Source organism: Dasypus novemcinctus, chromosome 11, assembly GCF_030445035.2.
Source record: "Dasypus novemcinctus isolate mDasNov1 chromosome 11, mDasNov1.1.hap2, whole genome shotgun sequence".
In the NCBI taxonomy this organism is placed as follows: Eukaryota; Metazoa; Chordata; class Mammalia; order Cingulata; family Dasypodidae; genus Dasypus; species Dasypus novemcinctus.
In genome coordinates, this window is record NC_080683.1 from 25,284,033 (window position 1) to 25,307,598 (window position 23,566).

At 40.8% G+C, this 23,566-nt stretch overlaps 1 protein-coding gene across 1 annotated transcript; it reads right to left on the bottom strand.

Moving 5' to 3' along the window:
* Positions 1 to 770: 770 nt before the first annotated feature.
* MCM3 (minichromosome maintenance complex component 3) lies at positions 771 to 21,967 on the bottom strand. Its single transcript, XM_004463773.5, has 17 exons — positions 21,676 to 21,967; positions 20,543 to 20,655; positions 19,908 to 20,116; positions 19,298 to 19,428; positions 16,703 to 16,941; positions 16,093 to 16,201; positions 14,955 to 15,108; positions 14,513 to 14,644; positions 13,707 to 13,915; positions 11,934 to 12,108; positions 11,535 to 11,661; positions 10,629 to 10,779; positions 5,832 to 5,972; positions 4,798 to 4,901; positions 4,193 to 4,278; positions 3,678 to 3,747; positions 771 to 1,547 (listed from the first exon to the last, which is right to left on the bottom strand). Exons 1-17 carry the CDS (start codon positions 21,751 to 21,753, stop codon positions 1,349 to 1,351), a joined length of 2,427 nt encoding a protein of 808 aa, XP_004463830.1. The 5' UTR covers positions 21,754 to 21,967; the 3' UTR covers positions 771 to 1,348.
* Between the last annotated feature and the right edge of the window lie 1,599 nt (positions 21,968 to 23,566).

Sequence of the window (23,566 nt, forward strand, 5' to 3'; positions counted from 1 at the left end):
CAAAGAGCTGATGAAATGGAATGAAAACTGCAATAAACAGTGTTTATTCAGAAAGCAGACTGCTCTTTATGAGGAGAAAGCCCATGACAACTGGCTCAGAGCTCATGCTTTAGAGAAAGCAAAGGGTGAGCAGACCAGGGAAGCTGCCTTCTTGAAACACAGATTAGAAATAACCCAAAATAGGAAGCTGCCAGAAGGATGAGGTACTGTCACCAACGCCAGGAGGACCTGATACACAGGACCCTCCACTGTGAGATCCAGAATCTGAAGCAACTCCCATGAGGAAGAGCAGCTTGGGAAGCTCTTTCCCTGCCGAGGAGATGGAGGGCATCTCCCTTCCCCAAGAGATGGAGGGTTCCTCCATTCCCAGGTTGTCGTCTTTGGCGATGCCCCCAGAAGCCATTAATATGGCTGCAAACGGGCCCTCTCCTTTCCCAGAATCACCCTTCAGGCACCACCCCATGGGAGGCCCTCTAACATGAGTACTGAGTTATGGGTCTCCTCCTTCACCCTGGTGCAACTTGAGTCTCAGCCCCTGCCTTTACTTTCTCCATTCAGACAATTCGTTTTGACATCTGAAGAGGACCCTCAGCAATGGTCAGCAGGATACAGCTATTGCAATCTCAAAAAAGGTGTCAGGTCTACAACATGATCTGAAGGCTTTCACTGTCCAATCCTGCTTAACGCCCCCTTTAATCTTTCCTAGAGTTTACACCTAGTAAGCCTCTTGCCATTGTAAAAACAAAAACACAACAGAAGAGTAACATGTGCACAGTGTAAAATGGTTAAATTTATTCAACTTCTTGGATATTTAGGTCAAAAATACTTAAGTCTTAACCGGCACTACTGGAAAAGAAAAAAAAAAAGCTTTCTTGGTCTGTATGATGTATGATCTGGCCTCAGAGTTCTCCACCAGCATAGAAAAACCTCAAGTCTGTTGTAGACAAAAGTGCATTGAAGAACAAATATCCAAAAGACATAGATAGGATGAGGATAAACAAGTTGTGTCTCACCCCCCAAAAATAGTCAGAAGTTACATATTATTTACAGAAAACAATGGTTTGGTTAGTTTGGGGAAGGGAAGTGAAGAAAGTAAGATCCAGTGCCTTGCAATGAAGATGCAATAGTCTCAGTACTTCCCCACTTTCCTCTCTGTCATTATGCAGTGGCAGGATTCGTTTCCAAAGCTTCCACTGAGTCCTGACTCCACCTCTAACCAGGTGTCTCCTATCATCATTTTAATTAAACACTCAGGGAAAGAAGGCAAAAGCTAGGGTTGGGAAAGAGGACAGGAAGCTTGGGAGAAACTTTCTTGGCAGAACCCACAAAGTTCAGAGATGAGCCCCCCTCAGATGAGGAAGACGATGCCCTCAGACACCATGACCTGGTTGTCATCCTGCATTTTGTTCAGAGCAGCCTGGATTTCCACTGAGGAGAAGGGCTCTTCTTGGTCCCGGCTGATGGATTCTGTGAGACGATTCATGCCCACCGACTGGGCATGGGCTTCCCGGAACACCTCTAAAAGGGCTGCCTTGAATGCCTTCAACCTGCCCAAGACAAGAGAAAGGGTAAAGGCTGAGCAAACACACCCAAATGCTCTCAGGCAAGATCTGTTAGGAAAATCCAAGGTATTAATACAGTACAGGGCCCCCCAGTATTCATGCACACACATTTCTGCCTGTGATGGCTGCTCCACTCTAAGCGTCCCCCTTTAAAGCTAAACTGAGCTTTATGCACACTGAGAAATGACATTTTAAAGTTAGAGGCTTTTTGAGGGTGGGAAATTGGCACTCATGTACACTGTTGGAAGAAACGTAAACTAGTGTGGCAACTTTGGGGGGACAACTAGCAACTTACTAAAAATTTCAAAGCAAATACTCTTTGACTTAGGGATTCATTTCTAGGAATTCTTATTGTTGCATGAGTGCACAGTGATAAATATAAGAATGCTTTAAAAAAAACAGCAATTGTATGGAACAATTTAAATGTCCATCATTAGAGAAGTAATTTTTTTTTCATTTATTAATGTAATTTCATTAAATAAATGTTGACACATTTCTACTACAGAAACCCTATTTAGTTACTGAAAAGATATGAACTAATTCAGAGAGTACTTTAAGATACGGTTATTTTAATAGCGGTCTCTGGGAAGTGGAATTACAATTGATTTTAATGTTTATTTTTCCCCCTTAAATTCTTGTTGTTTTCCAAATTTTCTTCAGTGAACACACTGTGAGGGAAGTGGACTTGGCCCAGTGGACAGGGCATCCGTCTACCACATGGAAGGTCCACAGTTCAAACCCCGGGCCTCCTTGACCCATGTGCAGCTGGCCCATGCACAGTGCTGATGCACACAAGGAGTGCTGCACCATGCAGGGGTGTCCCGCCTAGCGCGAAAGAAAGTGCAGCCTGCCAGGAATGGCGCTACACACAGGGAGAGTTGATGCAGCAAGATGACACAACAACAACAAAAAAGAAACAGATTCCCAAGCCGCTGACAACAACGGAAGTGGACAAAAAGAAGAATATACAGCAAATGGACACAAGAACAGACAACTGGGGAGGGGGAGGTGGGAAGGGGAGAGAAATAAAAATAAATCTTAAAAACAACAACAACACACACACATCGTGAGTATGGGCAATTTAAGGTATAAAAAGAGGTGTCGGGAAGTGGACTTGGCCCAGTGGTTAGGGCGTCCGTCTACCACAAGGGACGTCCGCAGTTCAAACCCCGGGCCTACTTGATCCATGTGGAGCTGGCCCACGCGCAGTGCTGATGTGTGCAAGGAGTGCCGTGCCATGCAGGGGTGTCCCCTGCATGGGGGAGCCCCACACACAAGGAGTGCGCCCCATAAGGACAGCCGCCCAGCACGAAAGAAAGTACAGCCTGCCCAGGAATGGCACCGCACACATGGAGAGGTGACACAACAAGATGACACAACAAAAAGAAACACAGATTCCTGTGCCACTGACAACAAGAGAAGTGGACAAAGAAGAACACGCAGCAAAACAGACACAGAGAACAGAAAACTGGGAGGGGGGGAGAGAAATAAAAAAAACAAAAAACAAAACAAAACATGTCTAGTACTGAAATTTACAAACCTGTTTTCTGAAACCCTAGTGATAAAAATTCACCTCAGGCGGCAGACTTGGCCCAGTGGATAGGGCGTCTGTCTACCACATGGAACGTCCACAGTTCAAACCCCGGGCCTCCTTAACCCATGTGGAACTGGCCCATGCGCAGTGCTGATGCACACAAGGAGTGCTGTGCCACGCAGGGCTGTTCCCCGCATAGGGGAGCCCCATGCGCAAGGAGTGTGCCCCATAAGGAGAGCCGCCCAGCATGAAAGAAAGTGCAGCCTGCCCAGGAATGGCGCTGCCCACACAGAGAGCTGACACAACAAGATGATGCAACAAAAAGAAACAAAGGTTCCTGTGCTGCTGACAACAACAGAAGCGGACAAAGAAGAAGATGCAGCAAACAGACACAGAAAACAGACAACCGGGGTGGGGGGGAAAGGGGAGAAAAATAAATAAATAAATCTTTTAAAAAAAAATTCATTCAAAATGGCCACAATTTAATAAAGAAAAAATTAGACGTATAGATAGATTGATACAATCCTTGCCTCAATAGCATATGGACTTTGTAAAGGAGCAGGAACAACTTCCCTTCTCACCTGGATTCACTCAACTCCACCCCGTGGGACTCCTTGGTCTCCTGTGGGTCCATCGGCTTTGGAGTGTGCACTTCAGAGGATTAATAATTGAAGAGGTTGGGAAGACACCAAGATAAAGTAATTTTTACAAACACCAGAAGTTATTTTCCCCACTCCCCATCCTTCATTGAGCCTGCAGAACACTTATGCTTTCTATGGGGCAGATAGAACAATGAGGATAATGGGAAACTCCCACTGAATGATAAAGGAGACCCTCAACATATATAATCTGGGACACTTATACCTGATTTGGCAAAAGAGCACAGTTCATCAATAAAGCAAACAACTGAGTAAACCTACTTTCCCAGGCTTTTTCTGTGGATTTCCCAGGGGTTCCTGGGACGAACCTCCTGGACAGAGGCCCAAGCAGGTAGCAGATGGAAGCCCATAAGAACATGCAGTAGACAGAGCAACTAAACGATGAGCAGTTAAAGGAACAACCTCTCTGATAAACAGAGGGATGCTCACTTACTCACCTTGAGGCATTTCCTCCTCTGTATCACTGAAGTCATAGGGGTCATATGAGTCCCCGTCCTTAGCATCCGAGCGGCGTGTCTTCCTCCTAAAATACCGGTAACAGTTAAGAAAGAAGCTCTGGGAGCACCTATCCTGTGGTTATGACCACAGGCAATAGAAAACAGAACCATCTACAATCAAAGAGAAACACTAAGACCTGTACAAATGGCTTTTCCTGAAAGAGAACAAAAGTACTAGAACCTAAAACAGGCTCTGCTTCCAAATGTTCTCTTTTCATTTCACCCACCATTACAGAGTCAACTACAGACATGAGGGAAAAAATAATAATCTTGGGGACAAAACTTCAAAACACATACTCAAAAATCTAAGTGAAAACAAAATGAAACAAAAAACCTTGAGTATATTGTTCCTGGAAAGAAGTCAAAAGCATCATACTCAACACAAAAGAGGGGACTGCTCACTCTTTCTCTTTGCTCATTTCTCTACCGGTCTAGGCAGCTCTTTCCTGAAGATGATGTCAATAAATAGCACTTGATCCCACCACATCCCTCTTCCCAGCCCCAAATTGACCCTTTTTATCTTTCATCTCTCTGTCCCACCTTACCTCTTCTTCTTCTGCTCATGATCCTCCTGACTCTTCCCCTCTTCATCTTCTGTCTCTGATTCATCCTCATTTCGCTTCTTACGTTTCTTCTCTTTCTCCAGAACCTAGGACCAAACAAGGTATGGAGGGATCACTGATACTGGGGAACTGAATAAAGAACTGTGAATAAAAAGTGCCTTCTGCATCTTCAGCAGAACTGACTTTCAAAGGTCTAATGACCTATAGTTCCTTTGTACCCACATCCCAGGGGCAGGGGGATAAGGCATTATCCATCTCTAAAAAAATGGTGGGAGGTGTGCCTGTTTCTTTCTCATGGTAGTTATGCAATAAATATTAACTGAATAAAGTAAAAATAATGTCCACTCCATAATGGTTAAGTAGGAAACAGTTCAGTTCTTTACAAATCAGGTATTTAATTAAAATTAAGGACAACTCTCACACTGGCAAAGAGAAAAGGCCAAGAGAAGCTTATCAGACAATAATCAAACTCTCAAAAGGCTACAATTCATTAAACTGGGGGAAAGGTGGGCAACAAGGGAAAAAGGGAGACAAGCTTCCAGGGTTGCTATCTAAAATGATAAGATACATCATGCAACAAAAATAGAGAAAGACAATGGGAGGTGAGTATGAGAGTTCAACTCTAGACACAAGTTTTTGAGGTGCCAATGGAACACCTGAATAGACTGCCAAGAGGAAAGGTATAGAAGAAAGAAGGGGAAAATTCTGGAAATACCTACTTTTTAAGAGGCAAAAGAAACTGTCTGAAGGTGGAGGAGATCAATTAAGTCAGAATCTCCAGGGCCCTGGCATCAGAATTTTAAACACTTCCAACTGATTTTCTTATGCAGTCAGAGTTGAAAACCACTGGTGTTGCAAGTTCCAGAGGAAGGAGAGAGAAACTGAACCCTGGTAAGCAAATGCTGGTTTCTTTTGACAATGTAAATGCAGGTGTCAGCCATGAGGTTGTGAAGCACGTGCACCAACGATTTACTCAGGAGAATCTTTCATGGCCGAACAGACATCTGAATACTCACCTTCTTGAAGTAAGCATACTGGACCAACTCCACAGCTTCCTCTGCATCCTGCAGGTCCACAGTCTTGCTCATGCGGGCCTTGGCGTGGGCCGTAGCCAATCGAATCAGAGTTTCCAGCGTCCGGGCTGTAACTGGAGATGTCTGGTGAAGAACATGCGAGGACTGTTTATCCAGAATTATTTAGACATGTCCATCTTCCCCACCATACAGAAAGGGAAAAATAAAGGCACTACCAAAAACACTCCAGGAAATCCTAGCAAAGAAATCGGAACTCTGTAGTCTTTATAAGGCCTCTTACAGCTGGAAAGACATATGCTAAAAAGATGATAAAAGTGAAGGGTGTGGAATAATCAGCAAGAACTGAGAGAAACATCTTTCTCAGAGCTCCAGTAAACAGAAGACTGCACTATCAGTGTGAGTGCAAATCAAGAAAAAGACTACTTAAAAGTGATAGGATATCCTTGTGCCCTAGCTGGACCTCCCTCACCCCTCACGGGCTCAGCAAGGAGCCAGTGCACACTTCCAGTGCAGATTCCTGGTCCCAGTGCCATAAGAAACAGAGCAACCCTTGTGCACATACTGCAACATGTATGTCTGGCCCAATCTCTGGTGGTGGCCTGAGGTACATGCCATTCCAAAGCTGGCCCTGCCTGTAGAAGGCAATTCACAAAGCTTTCCTACTGAACACCATAAGACAACACTCAAGTCATGCTCCCTGGGGTAAGGGATTGCTGGTGAGGGACATCTGTATTCCTGTAAATAAGGGAATTCCTAGGGCCATATCACATGCCCAAGACAAAACTAGCAGAAAGGATCAAGGAGGTCCCTATACTTTGGCTTGGAGCTATTCTCTAAACTCATTATATAAGACTTGAAGGAGAGTGCTCACACAGTTCAATTTGTAAGTATTAGGAAAGGTGTTACATTTTCTTTTTTTTTTGGTTACTTCTGACATGTAAGGAAAACTCTGTCATTACACTAGCTGGATACAAGCTGCTTAAGAAACAGACACCTCAGAATCCAAATATTAAAATATCTAGCTTTGAACAAAAAGTTACAAAACATACAAAGAAGAAGGAACTAATGGCCTAGATAAAGCAGAGTATCAATAGAAAGATGGAAATTATGAAAAGGAACTAAATAGAGCTGAGGACCACAGTAACAGACAGTAAAATTCCCTAGAAGGGTTCAACAGCAGATTGGCAGAAGAAAGAACTGAAAAGAATTGAAATCGTTCAGTCTGAGGAACAGAAAGAATGAAGAAAAGTGAACAGAGCCTGAGGAACCCATAGGACAACATCCAGCACACCAATATACACACTGTGGGAGCCCCAGGAGACGGGAGAAAAGGACAGAGAGAAATTCAAAGAAGTAACAGTTGAAAACTTCCCAAATTTAATGGAAGACAAGAATATATATATCCAAGATGCACAACAAACTCTAAAGAGAACAAATCCAAATAAACCAACATGATCAGCATATTTAAATCAAACTGCCAAAGGCCAAAGACAGTGAATTCTGAAATCCAGAGAGAAGCATCATGTCACATACAAAGGAGTTTCAATAAGATTAAGTGCCTATTTCCAGCAGAAACCATGGAGACAAGGTAGTGTGATGACATATTTAAAGTGCTAAAAGCAAAAAATTGCCAAACCAAGAATTCTATATCCAGAAAAACTGTCTTTCAAAAACGAAGGTGAAATAAAGACATTCCCAGATAAACAAAAGCTGAGTGAGTTTGTCACCACTACTACAAAAGATGCTAAAGAGAATTTAGATGAAAGGAAAGGACAATAGACAAAAGGCTGAAGCTGTATTAAGGAATGAAGATCTACAGTGAGGGTTAACAACATGGGTAAATTTAAGTGCTAGTTCTACTGAATTTCTGGTCTGGAACCCTATTTTTACTTCTAACAGGATCTAAAAGGCAAATGAATAAAATGTAATGATAAAAACCAGTGATTTTGGACTCAAGGTATAAACATGTAATTTGTGACAAGAACTACATAAAGGTGGAGAAACAGAGGGGTTCAGGAACACAGTTTGTATATACTGAAGTTAAGTTGGTATCAAAGCAAATGATATTGTCATAGATTTGTGTTGTTTAATTTTATCTCCATGGTAACTAAAAAAAATATGGAGAATATGCAAGCTTCTAAAGACAAAGTAGGGGAGGGGAGCATGAGGAATGGGGAGCTAATGCATAAAGGGTGTAGAGTTTCTATTTAGGGTGATGGGAAAGTTTTAGTAATGGAAGATGGGGAGGGTACAATATTTTGAATGTAATTAGTCCCACTGAAAGGTATGCTTGGGAATGGTTGAGATGGGAAAGTCTGTTGTATATATGTTCCCACAATTTAAAAAAAAAGGGGGGGGGGGAATAAACAGACAATGATAATTAAATGCAATACATGATCCTGGATGGGATCTAACAAAGGAAAAGGCCCAAAGGGACACTATTGGGACACATGAAAAACTAAAATATAGACTAAGTTTTATATCAACGTTAAACTTCTTGAACTTGATAACTGCACTTAAGGTAAACACCATAAATGTTCAAGGAACATGGTAAATACAACCAAAATACAAGGATTCAGAAAATGGAGTGATAAATGATATGGCCAATGTGACAAAAATGTTAAAATTGGGAGATCAGGGGCAGGGAGGGGTGGCAAGGATATGGGTATGTTAGAATTCTCTGTATGGGGTTTGTAATATTTTTTAACTCTCCTGCAAGTCTGAAAGCATTCCAAAATAAAAAAATTTTTAAGTTAAAAACTTTGTTTTTAACATTTATTATGGGAAGCGGATTTGGCTCAATGGATAGAGTATTCACCTACCACGTGGGAGGTCCAGAGTTCAAACTCAGGGCCTCCTGACCCGTTTGGTGAGCTGGCCCATGCACAATGCTGATGTGTGCAAGGAGTGCCATGCCTCACAGGGGAGTCCCCTGTATAGGGGAGCCCCACGTACAAGGAGTGCACCCTGTAAGGAGAGCTGCCCAACGCGAAAGTGCAGCCTGCCCAGGAGTGGCGCCACACACATGGACAGCTGACAGAAAGCTGATGAAGAGCTGACGCAGCAAGATGACGCAACAAAGAGAGACACAGATTCCCGGTGCCGCTGACAAGAATACAAGTGGACACAGAAGAACACACAGCAAATGGACAGAGAGAACAGATAACTGGGGCGGGGAAGAGGAGAGAAATAAATAAAAAATAAATCTTTAAAAAAAACAAAAAACCATTCATCATGTTACCTAACCCTCTTAATTACTTGGAGTGGAAGATATTAATACCCCATTTTACAGATGAGGAAATGAAATTCAAAGAGCTTAAAGTAATTTGCCCAATATCACACTAGGAAAGGGTGTGAAAAAGGAAATCTAGGACAAATTTTTAACAGTTGGGTAAACTCACTTAATTCTTCTCACAAAGGTATATACCAAAATCAACAGGGGTGAGTTTATCTGTTTTAAGTGCTACTGTCTGAATGGCATCCCTGACCTAATGAATCAGAATTTTCTGCTGAGGTCCAAGCAGGTGTACCTTTTAAATTATAGGCTATTATGATATGCCTTCTTAATTAAGCATCCCTGACATTATCCAACTTCTCATTCTATGGATAAGAAAACTGTGACCTGAGAAGTAAAAGGATTTGCCCAAAGTCCAAAAGCTAGCTGCAGAACTGGGAAGCAAACCTAGCCCTAATTCTATCTTATTTCTGAACCGTCCACTATATGACCCTTCAGTAATGTGTCCTGGTCACTTCTACTTTCAAGTCAACCATACTAATATTCAAAAGCACATATATTCAGGTTTTAAATATATTCACCAAATCTTTGAAAGATTTAGAAAGCTACCAAAGTTCACAGGTTATATGTTCCATTTTAAGCCCCAATTACCAAACTAACTTAGAAAGTTAATGAGATCCTGGCCTGTAGCAGCAGAACTACAGGATCCAAGTTGAGGGATTTACCATTCTCACTAATAACATAATTACATAGTGTATTATGTTCCATTCAGGGTCTCTGACACACTGGAATATGTCACATCAGGGGAGGAACAATTGAAAAGAAAGGGAGATATTTAATCTGAAGACAAGTCATGAAGGTTTTGGACTTGGGCCTCTCTCTTATAAAATCCTGAATTGACTACACTGCCCCAACAGGTTTAGATAAACTCAAGGGCAGTTCTATTAGGTTATTAGAAATAGTTTTGGATAAACATCATGATTGTCAATCTCCTACATATTCATCAAAGTCCAGCTCCCATGATCACACTGTCTGAAAAGTCTTCCCTGACAGTCATACTCCTTCTGCAAAGTCTAAAGAAAAGCTAATAGCTTTTTCATCTATATTCCCATATTCCTTCACATTCATTCCTTTTTATAAAAAGTACACTTAGGAACACCTATATCTAATACCTTTCTGCCTCCTCCTCACAGATCTGAGCTCTTTGAGGACAACTCTTTTTAATACTGTATGAACAAATAGGGGGGGAAAAAAAGAATAGAGACTAGTTTCCAGAAGCTGTGCCTATGTTGATTAATGAATCACAGCTTCTGGAAACCAAAGCAATTTGAACTAATGAGATAAATGGGTATCTCTGGAGTTCTGATTTCATTTTCACTTGTAAAAAGAAATGACTAAAACTGTTTTACAGGAGGCCCTTCAAACCAGAAAGAAAAAGGTTGAAGCACTAAGTTAAAATGCCTTCAAAGCCCCAGATAGGAGGAACCCCTTCTCCAGTCAAATATTTAAGGGATTCCCAGCCCATCCTCCCCTTGGGGACTCACTCTGGCAGTGTCGGAGCTCATGCTGTCCTGGCTGCGCAGGCGGGAGTACTCTTCTGCAATGTAGGTACCCGACTCTTGTGTTAAGACAGGCTTGATGATTTTGGCCACGTGGATGTACTTCTTCATGAAAGCTGCACTCACCATCTTCTCCCTGGGCCCATACACAGTGAATCCCACTTCCCTGCCACCCACCTGGGGTAGCGGTTTTGCCTCACCTCAGAGAAGTCAAGGTTGAGTGGCAAAGCAGAAGCATGTCCTAGATCCCATTAGCACAATGCCCATGCATATGGAACATTTACTAGGCCTTTTCACATATTCTTATTAATTCTTACAACCTCATGAAGTAGACAGGGTAGGTATTATTTCAGAGATGGGAAAATCATGCTTAGAGAAGGTAAGTGGACTCAAGTTCCGTTTCCTGATACCAGATTCTGCATTCTTAAATCAGCAGGTTTGAAGATTATTCTATGCCTCCACTACACCATGGTCAAAACAAGAGGTATAGGACCCCATATTTTATGCTCTGATCACAATTTTTTTTTCATCTAAATCCAACTGCAAAGTCTCCAATCTTGCTACCCACTGATCCTTCACCATAAACTCACCACAAATGGCTACATGGCATGTGCAATCCTTCATATATATGAAGGTGACATCACACACCCACCATCAGTAAGGTGTGCTGGCAAAGTCTTGTTTTAGGAAAAGATTTGAAAGTGAGGTGAATCACCCACAAACATTTACAAGGCAACTGGTCAGGATAAAGGGTTTATCTGTGGACCCAGAAAGGAAAACTGGCCCACAGTTATGAATACAAGCATGACATCAGCCTGGAAAGCATCATGCCTCTGAGCTCAGAAATACATGTGTTCTGATGACATAAATCTCAGGATCTGGACTGCTTACTTTTTCTTCTTGATTCCATGCAGAAGGTTGTCATGCTTCTCATAAATCTGGGTGTCCTGTTGGTCTTCCTGATTAAAGTTGGGATCATCTGTGGCCAGGATATCCACAGCACTACCCAAGGGCATGGCTAGAAAAGCCCAAGTTAGGAAAAAGAAAAGAAAGAGCTTTAAGTCAGTGGAAATTCCTTCTTTGATAGTTTTGGAAGGGAAGACAGAGTCAAGATTCACAAAGCAAGGACCCAGAATGAAACAGAAGCAAGGAACATACAAATAAGGAAGGTGGCACCAACCACCTGGCCCAGACATTAAAACACCCACCACCACCTAAGCTGGGCTCGAATTAACTGCTTCTGTTCAGGATCCCTTTAATTAGTCACTCTTACTCTTGTCATGGCCTCACCGTCTCCATCCTGCTCCCCGGGTGCCCTGTAACGGTGCATCCTAAGGACATGGTCTGAGATCTCCCGATCCTGCTCCGGATCCATCTGATCCAGCATGATGAAGAGCAAGTCAAATCGGGACAGCAGTGAGTCCTGCAGCCCAATGTTCTCCATGGGTGTCTTGTACTGATCATACTGGTGAACATAAGAAAAAGGGAAATGGAAATAACATTGATAGAAGAAACTGATTTCTCAAAAGTGGCAATGGCAAGCTAGACCTTTAAAAAAACAAACAAAAAATACACACAAATCTAGCCAAGTATTTTAAATCCATTAAAATTCAGAATCACCTCTTGCTATCTGCAACCCTTCTCAAACTAAAGCCCAGGTGACCTAAAGTAGATCAGAAGTCCCATCACCTTCCTTCTAAGCAAATTAAACCCTATCTACTAGCTTAGGCACCTCTAACAAGGTAAATATGGGTATAAAAATCAGTCACCTCTTCCCAAGCTTTATTCTGCTCTTCACATTCCAAAGGCAGGATCAACCCTGAAAGATGATTCCTTTTGCCCTACCTGTTATAAATACAGTAAAAGGTGGGTAGACCAGAAGCATTTAGGAACCTTGAAGACCCTTACACAGGTGGTAATGAGTAAAATGGTCAATGATCCATAGTCAATTATGGGCCTATCTGGCTGATACCTAACCATCCACATACACTTTTCAGACAGAGGGCCTAATTAATATGAAAAATAATTTTGGATATATTCTTATTTCAGGAATAAGTATGCCACTTTCTCCCTACATTCTCCAATACCATTCTTCAGAATGACCTAATATTACCATTAATCCATAAATCTATGGTTCTCAACCCAGGGTATACATTAGAACCAACCTATGGAACCCTTCTGAACCACAGCTACCAAGAGCCCCAAGTCAGAGATATGGATTCAGAAACTCTGGGCTGGGGACCAGGGAACTGCTGTGTTTTAAAAAGTACCACCAGAGAGATATTTCCAAAGATTAGAAATATAAACTGCCAAAGCACAGCATGGCAAGTGTGTTCAAATCCTGGCTTAACTATTTTCTAGCTTATAATCCTTGAACAAGTGTCACCATTTTTTCTCATGTGTCAAATGAGTATAATAAATACCTATTATCTCATAGGATTATTGAGGATGAAAGGAGTTGATAGATAAAATCATTAAGCAGTGTTAGTTAAGAGAAGTATTATGGTATAATCTTATATGAGAGCAATTAGGCAATCTCTGCCAAAATAAAAATGCATATAAACAAATTCAGCAATTCCATTGCTGGGTATTTATCCTATAGATATATTCCCAAATGTATAGCAAAGTACACGTAAAAGGATGTTCATTACAGCTTCATTCATAAAAACAAAAAGAGAAAAAAGGAAACAACCAAATGCCCACCAAATAGAGACTCATTAAGTAAATTTATGAATCTATACAACAGAATGAATACCAGCCATTATAAACAAAAAGGCAAAACTCGGCAAACTCCAAGCAGGATAAATAAAAAGATTATACCTAGGCACTTCATGGTAATGCTAAAAACCCAAGATAAAGAAAAAATTCTCAAAAAGGAGATAGTGTATTTGCTAGTTACCTCTTGGGAAAGGGACAGGAAAAAGAAGGAAGGCTTTTACTTTTCATATGATATCCCTGTTCTGAACATAAATTCTACTACCATGTGCAGGCATGTAGTACCTTTATTTTAATGTCAAAACAAGTTACACAAGTTGTGAGAATATAGTCCATTTTTGCACTCACCCTGCCATAGACGGGGTTAGCAGCTGCCAAAACACTGCAGCGGGCATTCAGCCGAGCATGGATGCCAGCCTTGGCAATGGTGACTCGACCCTGTTCCATCACTTCGTGGATGGCTGTGCGGTCCATGTCAGACATTTTGTCAAATTCATCGATGCAAACTACGCCTCGGTCAGCCAGGACCATGGCCCCTGCTTCCAGACGGCGCTCCCCTAAGAAGTGAGTTGGTAATAATTAATGTGAAGGTCTAGGTTGTAGGAGACCAAGAAGAGGGATTTCAGCCTCTTCCAATGTGTCATTCATTGCAGCACTTAAGAATGTAGTAAAGAGATGTCAGCTCTCAAGAGAGTCAAAGGAAACTCTAAGTGGGTCACCTTTTCAGCTCTACCCTCAACAATGTCTCCCTTGTTCCACTTTGACCCCTAAGCAGCTGGCCTCCTTCAAACTTCCTACATAGTTTGATTTTATCTTTTCATCCTCATCAAGTGATTTCCCAACAAGACCTTTGTTCTCTTTCACTGGTCTTCAAATATCTTCCTCTAATTTATAAAATAGGACAGTCTTCAGTTTAATTTCCCTTCCAATTTGCCAAGCTTTCTCTTTTGAAACTCTCTGTAAGAGATATTCTTACTAATAGGATGCCACAACAGACTTAATAAATAATTCACCTACTATTGCCAGATACTCAGTTCTCTACAGTCTGGACCCAATGAACCTCTTCCCAACACAAGCCAGTGCCTAGTGCAAGCTCAAAGAATCTGTGCTCAATCTCACTGCTGGGCCTTTGCTAAGGACCCTTACCCTCTTACCTGTTTCCTGATCTGTGGTGACAGCAGCTGTTAGACCCACTCCAGAGGAGCCACGGCCAGTGGTGGGGATAGCCCGGGGTGCTGTGCAAAGCACATATCGAAGAAGTTGAGACTTGGCAACCGATGGGTCTCCTGTAATTTGGATGAAGTCAATGGTGAGTCTCTAGGAAACTAAGAAAAGAAACTAAGAAAAGATACCTAACTATTACCCCAGTAAGTTCTGCTATTCTTCCTTCACTTTTCCCTTTACCATCTGTGGAATAATACACAATAGATATTAAAATCAGGAACCCAGAAAGAATAATTTTAAGTTTCCTTTAGTCTTTTGCTCTTTGAAGTACTGCCAGCAACAGAATACACAATCTTATAAACTATAGATTCTCACAAACACAATCCACAAGCTAAGGCCAAGAGTCTATAAAGCAAATCCCCAACATCATACCTATCAGAAGAATATTGATGTCCCCACGGATGTGGCTGCCATTTTCTAGGTCTCGTTCCACCCCTCCCAAAAGCAAACAGAGGATTGCTTTCTTGACATAGTCATGTCCATGGATACTAGGAGCCAATGATCTGGCCAGCTGGTCAAAGATATCCTAGAAGAGGGAAACCAAGTGAGTGAAAAGCCTACTGACATTCAAAGGAATCTGACTGAACTCCCACTTTATACTTTAGCTGATTGACACTATTTGAAGAAGAAACATAGACACTGTTCCTAACTGCAAAAGCTCTAAGATAAATCACATTGACTAGACCATTAACAAAACAGATATAAAGGTAGTCTGGATTCCAAAACTTGCTTAGAGGTTTTATTTTTAGGGGAAAAAAACTGTTCCCAGTTTTGAAATATTTGAGATTTAATAAGAATGTACTTCAGGATTTAATCCTTATCACATTTTCATATATGTTGCTTAATTCTATAAATACAGAAAGAACTACCTATGAAAGGTCTGCCATTGCAGTTCTTTCCACCTTCCAATGAAATCTCCACTTAAGTCATCCAATACAGATGACTGGAAAACACTTCTCAAATTATAAAATCTTCCCTAGAAAATAATTTCAGTATGAAACAAAGCCTCACCAGAGGAAAACTGCACAAATCTACTCCCCAAAGATATTACAAAGTTACATTTTGCAAGCCAAGGTAACAGGAAAAAAACCTTAAACATCCTGTCTTAAAAAAGGAAAAAGACAGGAAAAATAAATTGGAGGACTAAAACAAAGTAATGTATTTTAAGTTTAAATAATCATTCATCATTAATGTCATCAGTAATAACTTAAAATTGACTCATCTGTATAACTACACAGGCTGATACTTTAACTCTTATGCTAACATTTGTATTTAGGTCCATTTAGCAACCCAGCAAGCAGCACAAGGAAATACTAAAAAAACAAAAATATCCTTTTACTTTCTGACTGGGACAAAACTAGAAGACACTAACACCAATACTCCAGAGGAAAAATAAATCTTGACCTTCATCCTGACCCATACAAAAGATAGCCATCCACACCAAAATCCTTCCTACCCTCAAACCCTAAATTCAAGGTATGGTGCTATCTATCCCCAAAGGATGCCAAACCTTGGAACGGGTTTTACTGAACTTCTTGATCTTGGCTATATCCTCAGCAGAGAATGAAGGCTGAACATCCTTGCTCATTTGCTTCACATTACAGGCAATCAGGACAGTCCTGGGACAAAAAGAATAAGAGGAAGCCTGTTATGTTCAATTTTGAACATTAGAAGCTATTCCTAACTCCCAGCAGCAATAAGCCTTTTAGTCTACTAATCCAAAAGAGATAATCAGGGGGAAAAAGCTGTTCTCAATTCAGTAACTGAGTGTCTTTCAGGTGATGACCCAAATATACTAATCATGCCTCACTTCTGGAATTTATTTATTGCTACTTGACACAGAGCTTCAGAGAGAAGTGTGTTTGGAAAGAAGACAGCAACGAGAAACTTCCAGATAAACCATAAGACTGTAGTCATGTTACCAGTAACTCCCACTTTTAGTACAAATAGTTATCACCAGTTTTGTCTGCCAGAGAAGAGGTTTCCTTCCTTCCAGGCAGGAACAGTATTCCACCTGTCAGATATAACTCTCTGGAATATGGCGAACTGGACAACAAAGAATACTACCAGAAATGGAAGCTGCCAGCAGCATTGTAAACACTTGACAGCTGATCGTTTACCTGAAGGTCCCTGAGGTATAGCCTCCCTTCTTTCCAGGAAGGCAACGATAGGTCCCCACGACCTGGACTCGGTCACCAGGCTTCACTTTGTCTACCAAATCATCATCCAGAATGACATCCACAGAGCGGGGAAGCTGGCCAGCTGGGGCCTTCTCCGGCATCTCCTGGATGGTGATGGTCTGGTGGTCCTTGTACACAGAAAGGCCATATTCTGTCTCAAGGGGATTGTTCTCTTCATCCTAAAAAGGAACACAGAAAAGCAATTATCTCAGCCCTGTCTTAGAAATGCCATACTCATCTGTTGTGGGGAACAATATTTGGAAATGACTTAATGAGATTTTAGTATACAGGAACAACAAAAAAGCCAGATACCTTCTATAACTTCTCCCATCCTATCTCTGTTCTAGTAGCTAATCATTTAATGGAAGGAGTGATCCATATTCCGAAAGGACCATGGCTTAATACCACAAATTAGACTAACACCTAACTTAAGACTGTTACTTCACCTAGTAAAGGTGAACATATTATGACACAGTATTTGCATTCCTAAGTAATACCCAACAGAAATATTCACCAAAGCCATGTATACTTGAATGTTCACAGAAGTACTATTCTTAATAGCCAAAATTATAAAGTATCCAAATACCATTAACAGCAGAATGGTCAAATAAATGTTAGTATTTTCCCATGAGGGAATACTATACAGCAATGAGAATGTATGAAATATACCTCCATAACATGCGAAGAAATCTCACAAACATAATGTTAAACATAAGAAACCCAACTCAAAAAAGTATTTAAAGTATCAAGTCAGGAAAAGTATCCTATCCTGTTAAAAATCAAGATAGTGGTTATCCTTGGGTAGTGGATCAAGAGGTATCTCTGAGTACTAGTAAGATTCTATTTCCTGGTTTGGATGCTGAATAAAGATATATTCAGTTTGTGAAAATTCATCAAGCTGCAGAGTTATATGAGCTTTCCTGTATGTATAATAAACTTCAAAAAAAGCAATTCTTAAGTTTTGCTTCCCTGCCATTGAATTAAAAAAAAAAAACAAACCATGATCTCTTCAGTACTTACTATCAAGCATTGTGCTATTATTTCATAAAAATTATCTAATGTAGTTTTCCCAACAAGTCTGTAAAGCAGATCTTTTTCATATTTTAAAGATAGGGAAACTGAGGCTAGGAAAGAGGTTATAATAAGTTCCCAAAGGTCACAGAGTAAGCAGAGCTGGGCTTGAACCAGATATAACTCCAAAGACCATGGCTCTTAAGCTAGACCACCTCCAAGAGACCTGGTACAATGTATTTTCAACCTCAAGAAAAGAAGATCGGCCAGTGATTAGCAGAAACAAGTACTCCCTGAGCCAAAATATGGGTTCCTAGATAAGTTCTAGAAGCTAAAGTGGGGGTATTAATGAAGACTAGAGGATGTCTTAGAAAATTCAAAAAAAGAAGTCAAAGGTCCTAGTCCTACGGGGCTCTCATTAACTAGAACACTTAACCTCTCCAAATCTCAACCATTCATTTGGAAGTAGCTTAAATGACTTAAAGCATATTTCAGTTAAAATTCTAAGATACTCACTCTTGTTTTAGTTGCTTAGATGTTAGATTCCTCCACCTTTATTTTCTCCTTATATTTGGTAAAATTACCATGACTGTGATATGCCCAGGGATAACCTTTTACATGTAACCTGCTTGGAGTTTGCAAGTTCTGTCTTTTTGCTGTTGTTAACAGCTGCCTGGTATTCATTTTATTCTATGGATTTATAGTAATTTACTTTATGAGTCTCCATTCCTCTTTTTTTCCCTTCTGTTCTTATGAATCAAGCTAATATAAGATAAGCTTGAAGACAAGAACTGCAGTTTATTTACATCTGTGTTCTCCAGAATCTAGCAATACTTCAGATACAAGAGCTCTCAATTAAAATTTGATGGGGGGAAGGGAACATTTTTTGATAGGATAAGTTCAGACATCAAGTAACCAATATTAATCATTTTCTTTCATCTCATTAAGCAAGAAGGCCTTCCATCTTTCTCAGTTCAGATCAATCCCAATACCAAGTAAAAAGCCCTTTCCTATGCCAGCCTTCTCCCAAACCTACCAAGCTCCTAAAACTAACTTTAGGAATTATGGGCTTTCTACAAGCTAAATATTCAACATACAGAGGAATGGTTTAATAAACTGGCATTTGTTTTGTTTTATGGACGCTTATACGCACAGAAAAATAACATTTGCAAAGATTATATATAGCAGCATTATAGCATAACTATTTTCCTATGTTCAGTTTAAAAAGCCTATTACAAAGCAATACATACAATTTTAACTTGTTAAAAGTTTAACTTTATGCAAATTGAAGAACTTTTTTCCCTTATTCAACCCTTCCACAATTTTCTAAATTTTCTAAAATGAATACATATTCTTTTTTTAAAATAATTCTATTTTACTTTCTATATTACATGCTGGCCAGCCCTACTTTTTACATCATCTACTTCTAGAAAAAAGACTTCATCTATTACCCAATTACTTTCATGAAAACAGACATCTTTGACTCCAACCCCCAAAGAAGCCCAATGGATTCATCCCCCTCACCTTCGTGGGATAGACAGAGCTGGACGGAAAGGCCACCAGGGTGGTGAGATCAGAATAACGCCGCTCTATGGTCTTCTTGGTAGCAGGACAGTAGTGGACACTCCGGACAACTTTGGGACGAACTAGAGAGCCTAGGAAGGGAAATATGCGTTCACAGTCATCCATCTAGACAGGGATGGAGATGTAATCTTAACACAGGCAAGCCTACAAACAATGACTCCAAATACTGTGTTCTTCCAACTAATTTATTTCACTATCTACCTTTTACACATTTTTAAATTTCTATATAGAACATACTGTATCTACGTAAAATTTTAAATACAACTGATGTAAACTAAGAAATAATAAGGATTCAGAGTTGGAATAAGAAAACTGCTAGGAGCCAAGATTCTCCTCAACCTCTCAGAATTCACTGTCCTGCTAGCACAGGTAGACACTCAAGGTATCACATTGCACACACTCTGAGCTCCTCCAAGTTCACCTGTAACTTCAACCATCCACCTTTCTGAAGCCACAACCTACCAGCTCTACTTTGCCTCTCTTGCTTTTCCAGCCCCAACCACCCGAAGTCTATCATTCCCTTACCCCCTACCCCCTTTAACATACTCACATTTAGTGACAATGCCCTCTACACAGACTACACAGCTGAGGAAACAAGAGGTGAGCGTACGGGGAGAGACATGCTTGGAACCAAAGCTTCCCTCTAATCCTATGTAGAATTCCTCATACTGCTTGGCATAGGTAGCATCGATGGAGGCCACAAAATCCTTTAAGGCCCGCTGGAAGGCAACCAGCTCCTCGAAGGCATTGCTCAGAAGGCTACATATGGGTAAAAAAAAGAATCATTAGGCAGAGAGGCCAGAACTCCACAAAAGTGACCCTGGAAAGGGAACTGGACATTCTTAGATCATCAAGACCAAGGAGGGAATCCAGCTCCTATTTGCTCCTGTTATCCAAGATTCAGTAAAATAGAACTATGGGTCAACTTTACTTCAGCTTGTCTAAGATACAGAAATGATACCTAGTTAAACATTAGAAGGTGGGGCACTTGAGAGGAAAATATCTACCACCTACTTTTAGAAGGAAAAAAAACAAAACAAAACATAGGAGCAGATGAGGCAACAAGGGCTTCTAGGTCAATCATGTTTCACCCAGGTTGCTTCCTGGAAAGCCCTATTAAGACTTGGGGAAGAGGGAGGACAACGGTTTTATGGAGAGCTAGGATGTCCCCCATTTGCCACTCACCGGTTAGCCCTCTTCTCATTTTTCCTGCGCAGGTCATTAATATTGACAATCAGCCGGTAATAGTTGTCACTGATCAGCTCCCGAACTTTGCTCTGATAAACTCCCTGGTCTTCCTGCAAAATAGCCACCACGTATCAGCACAACCATAAAAAAATTAGATGTTTTAAAACACAGGTAACTGTCACAACAGGATAAATCAATCACTCTCTGGGCAGTGCTGACCTCCAAGTATCCATTCATCAATGGCCTCAGATTCCAAAAAGATGCAAAGGGGACACTGTAGGAATCATAATAATTTCCTCAAGGAAAACAGTCCAAGTTATTATTCTATTATCATCAACAGCTTATTAAAACATTTCTGTATGGGGCATTAAAACAAGCTCATATAAAGTCTAAGAGGAGGATAGGTAAAAACCTTTTAAAAAGTAAAATGAATGAACTTTTAGTATACATACTAAAATGACTTTTCATTAAAAGTTACATAAATAATTAAAATATTCTATTTCCCAATTTATTTTACTTAATTATCTTCCCCAGTTTTTATGTCATAAAAAGGAACTCAAGAGGGAAGTTTAGCTATTTGTTTACAGACACAGCATCAACCTTTCAACCTTCTATGGATTTAAAACTTGGATGACATACAAAACCCCCGTTACATGCACACAAAACCCTCTTAATCTGCATATTACAGGAAACCAAAAAAGGATGCAGCCGAATCAGGAAGTCTTTTCATCTCAGTAAAGACTTTTACACACACGACAGGTTATTATCTGTCTCCCATCATATCCAAAAAAAAGGGGGCAGGACATAATTTCGAAAAGGCCAAGGTGGGATTCTTCATTTTGTTTGCACTTGAAGGAAACCTGTCGCTGTTCCCGGGACCTAAGCATTACTTGTATTTAGGACAGTTATGGAATAGCTCTCGAGAGCCAATTAGCGACGGACTCCACGGCTAGAAATTACACTTTCAGGGTGGAAGGCTCCAGCAGCCAAGAGTCTGGGGGCCTGACGGGCCTCTCGCTCCCAGGCTGTGTCGCTACTCTAGAGAGAAGCAGCCTCCCGTGCAGCCACCCAACCCGCCCCAGTCCCCGGGGTCTCCAAGCAACCGGGCCTCGAGCAGTGGCCTCCCTCACCTCGTCATCCAAGAAGTCCAGGTACTCTCTCTGTGCCTCCCGCAGCTCCACATCGTCCAGCACCACGGTCCCGGCCATGCTCGCTGCCTCGGAATCGCCTGCTCGCGAGCCGCACGGAGCGCCCTAAATTGACTCCGCCCCGGCGGGAAAACTTCAGAAACTTTTCCCGCCACCAGAAAGTCCCTCGAGGAAGGGGCAGGGACTCCGGGAGAGATGCACACTCTAATTGGCTGCTTCCTCTTACGCCAGCCTACCGAATACACAATCGGCAGCTTTTCTTCTTCCGGCTTCCGGCGCAGCGCCCCACGGTCGCGGGAAATGCGCCTGCTGGGACTGTCTTTGTTTCTCCCCGCCCCTCTCTGCGGGCGGGAGAGGCGGGGGTGCGCTGCTTTCTGGGAGTCGTAGTCTTCTTTCTTTTCCCGGATGTTTCGTCGGCTCTTCTCAAGCTGCGGTTTCCTAACTCGCAGCAATATGACCATGTCTTTGGACTACTCTGTGGGGCCTTCGTGAGAGTAGACTAAACGTCAGAAAATGGGTAGTTATAACGCAGAAAGGTGAAAAACATAAAAGCAAATCGTTTTAAAAACCTATCCAAGTCAAGTTTGTTAATAAATGTTTCTGAAGCAACTTTCCCTAAGTGGCATCTAGGGGGGAAAAAATTGAATTTTAACAATCTGTGAAATGGAAAATAGAATCATAGCATCTCAGGGAAATGTTATTTAGTTCAACCCATTTGCTGTCTGATTACTGTTGCATGAAGTACCCCATAAAAATGCCAGGCCGTCTAGAAAGGTGGAGTCAAAGGAAAACTCTCTGAATATACTCCGCCTCCCGAGAGACGACCTCTTGCGTTACTAAACAAAATTCTAGGTCATCTTACTTGCAAGTGTGTAAATTAGAGGGTAAAATTATTAAATCACAAAAGGTATTTTCACTTTATGAAAGGATCACAAGATCGTTTTAAGTAGCTTAATTTATTAATGGGTAATTAAATACAAGGAGAATGGGGTGCAGAGATGTCCAGAGATGTACTTACCAGGTGCAATGGATGAGTCATGATGATGGGAGTGAGGGTTGCTGGGGGGGGAGTGGTGGGGTGGGAGTGGTAGGGTTGAATGGGACCTCATATTTTTTTTAATGTAATATTTTTACAAAATCAATAAAAAATTAAATAAATACAAGGAGAAACAAAAAACAATTGTTTCAATCCACTGTTGATTAAGCATCAATAGTGCTAATTATATTAGGTCAATTGAATGAGAGTTTTTCTTTTGTGGTTTGGTTTTTTTTTCAGTTTTATTTTTTGAGGCTATCAGTTGTATACAGTAAAAAGCATAAATCTTAATTGTACAACTCAATGAATTTTTACATACGTACACATGCATGTAACCATCACCCAGTTCACTATAAAGAACATTTCCATTGATCCAGAATGTGAACAGGAAGCTAAAATACCAGATTACCCAATATGAGACCTGGAAATGCTATATTTGAAATTTAAACCAACTGGTGGTTAACTTATGTTTGAAAATCTCCAGGACTGTGGGCAGATAACATGATTTTTAATAAAAAATAAAAATGAAAAAAAATTTTTTTAAAAAGGCCATTCATTGCCTGGCTGCTTTTTACATCGTTTATCTTAGGCAAGAAGAAAAAAATATTTAATTCTAGAATAAGATCCTGTTTGTAATTATCTAGTAAAAAATAATTATTTGTAAATTTAAAATGTCTTTGTGACTTCATAAATGTTATTTTATGAGTATATTGAAGGCAATGCAATACCAATAATATTCTCTGCTCTGGAAACATAACATAACCAGGAACCAGCTTAATTCAAAAAAACAAAGAAACCAAGTCATTAGCAGTGGAAAGCCCAATGTAGTGGGAGTCT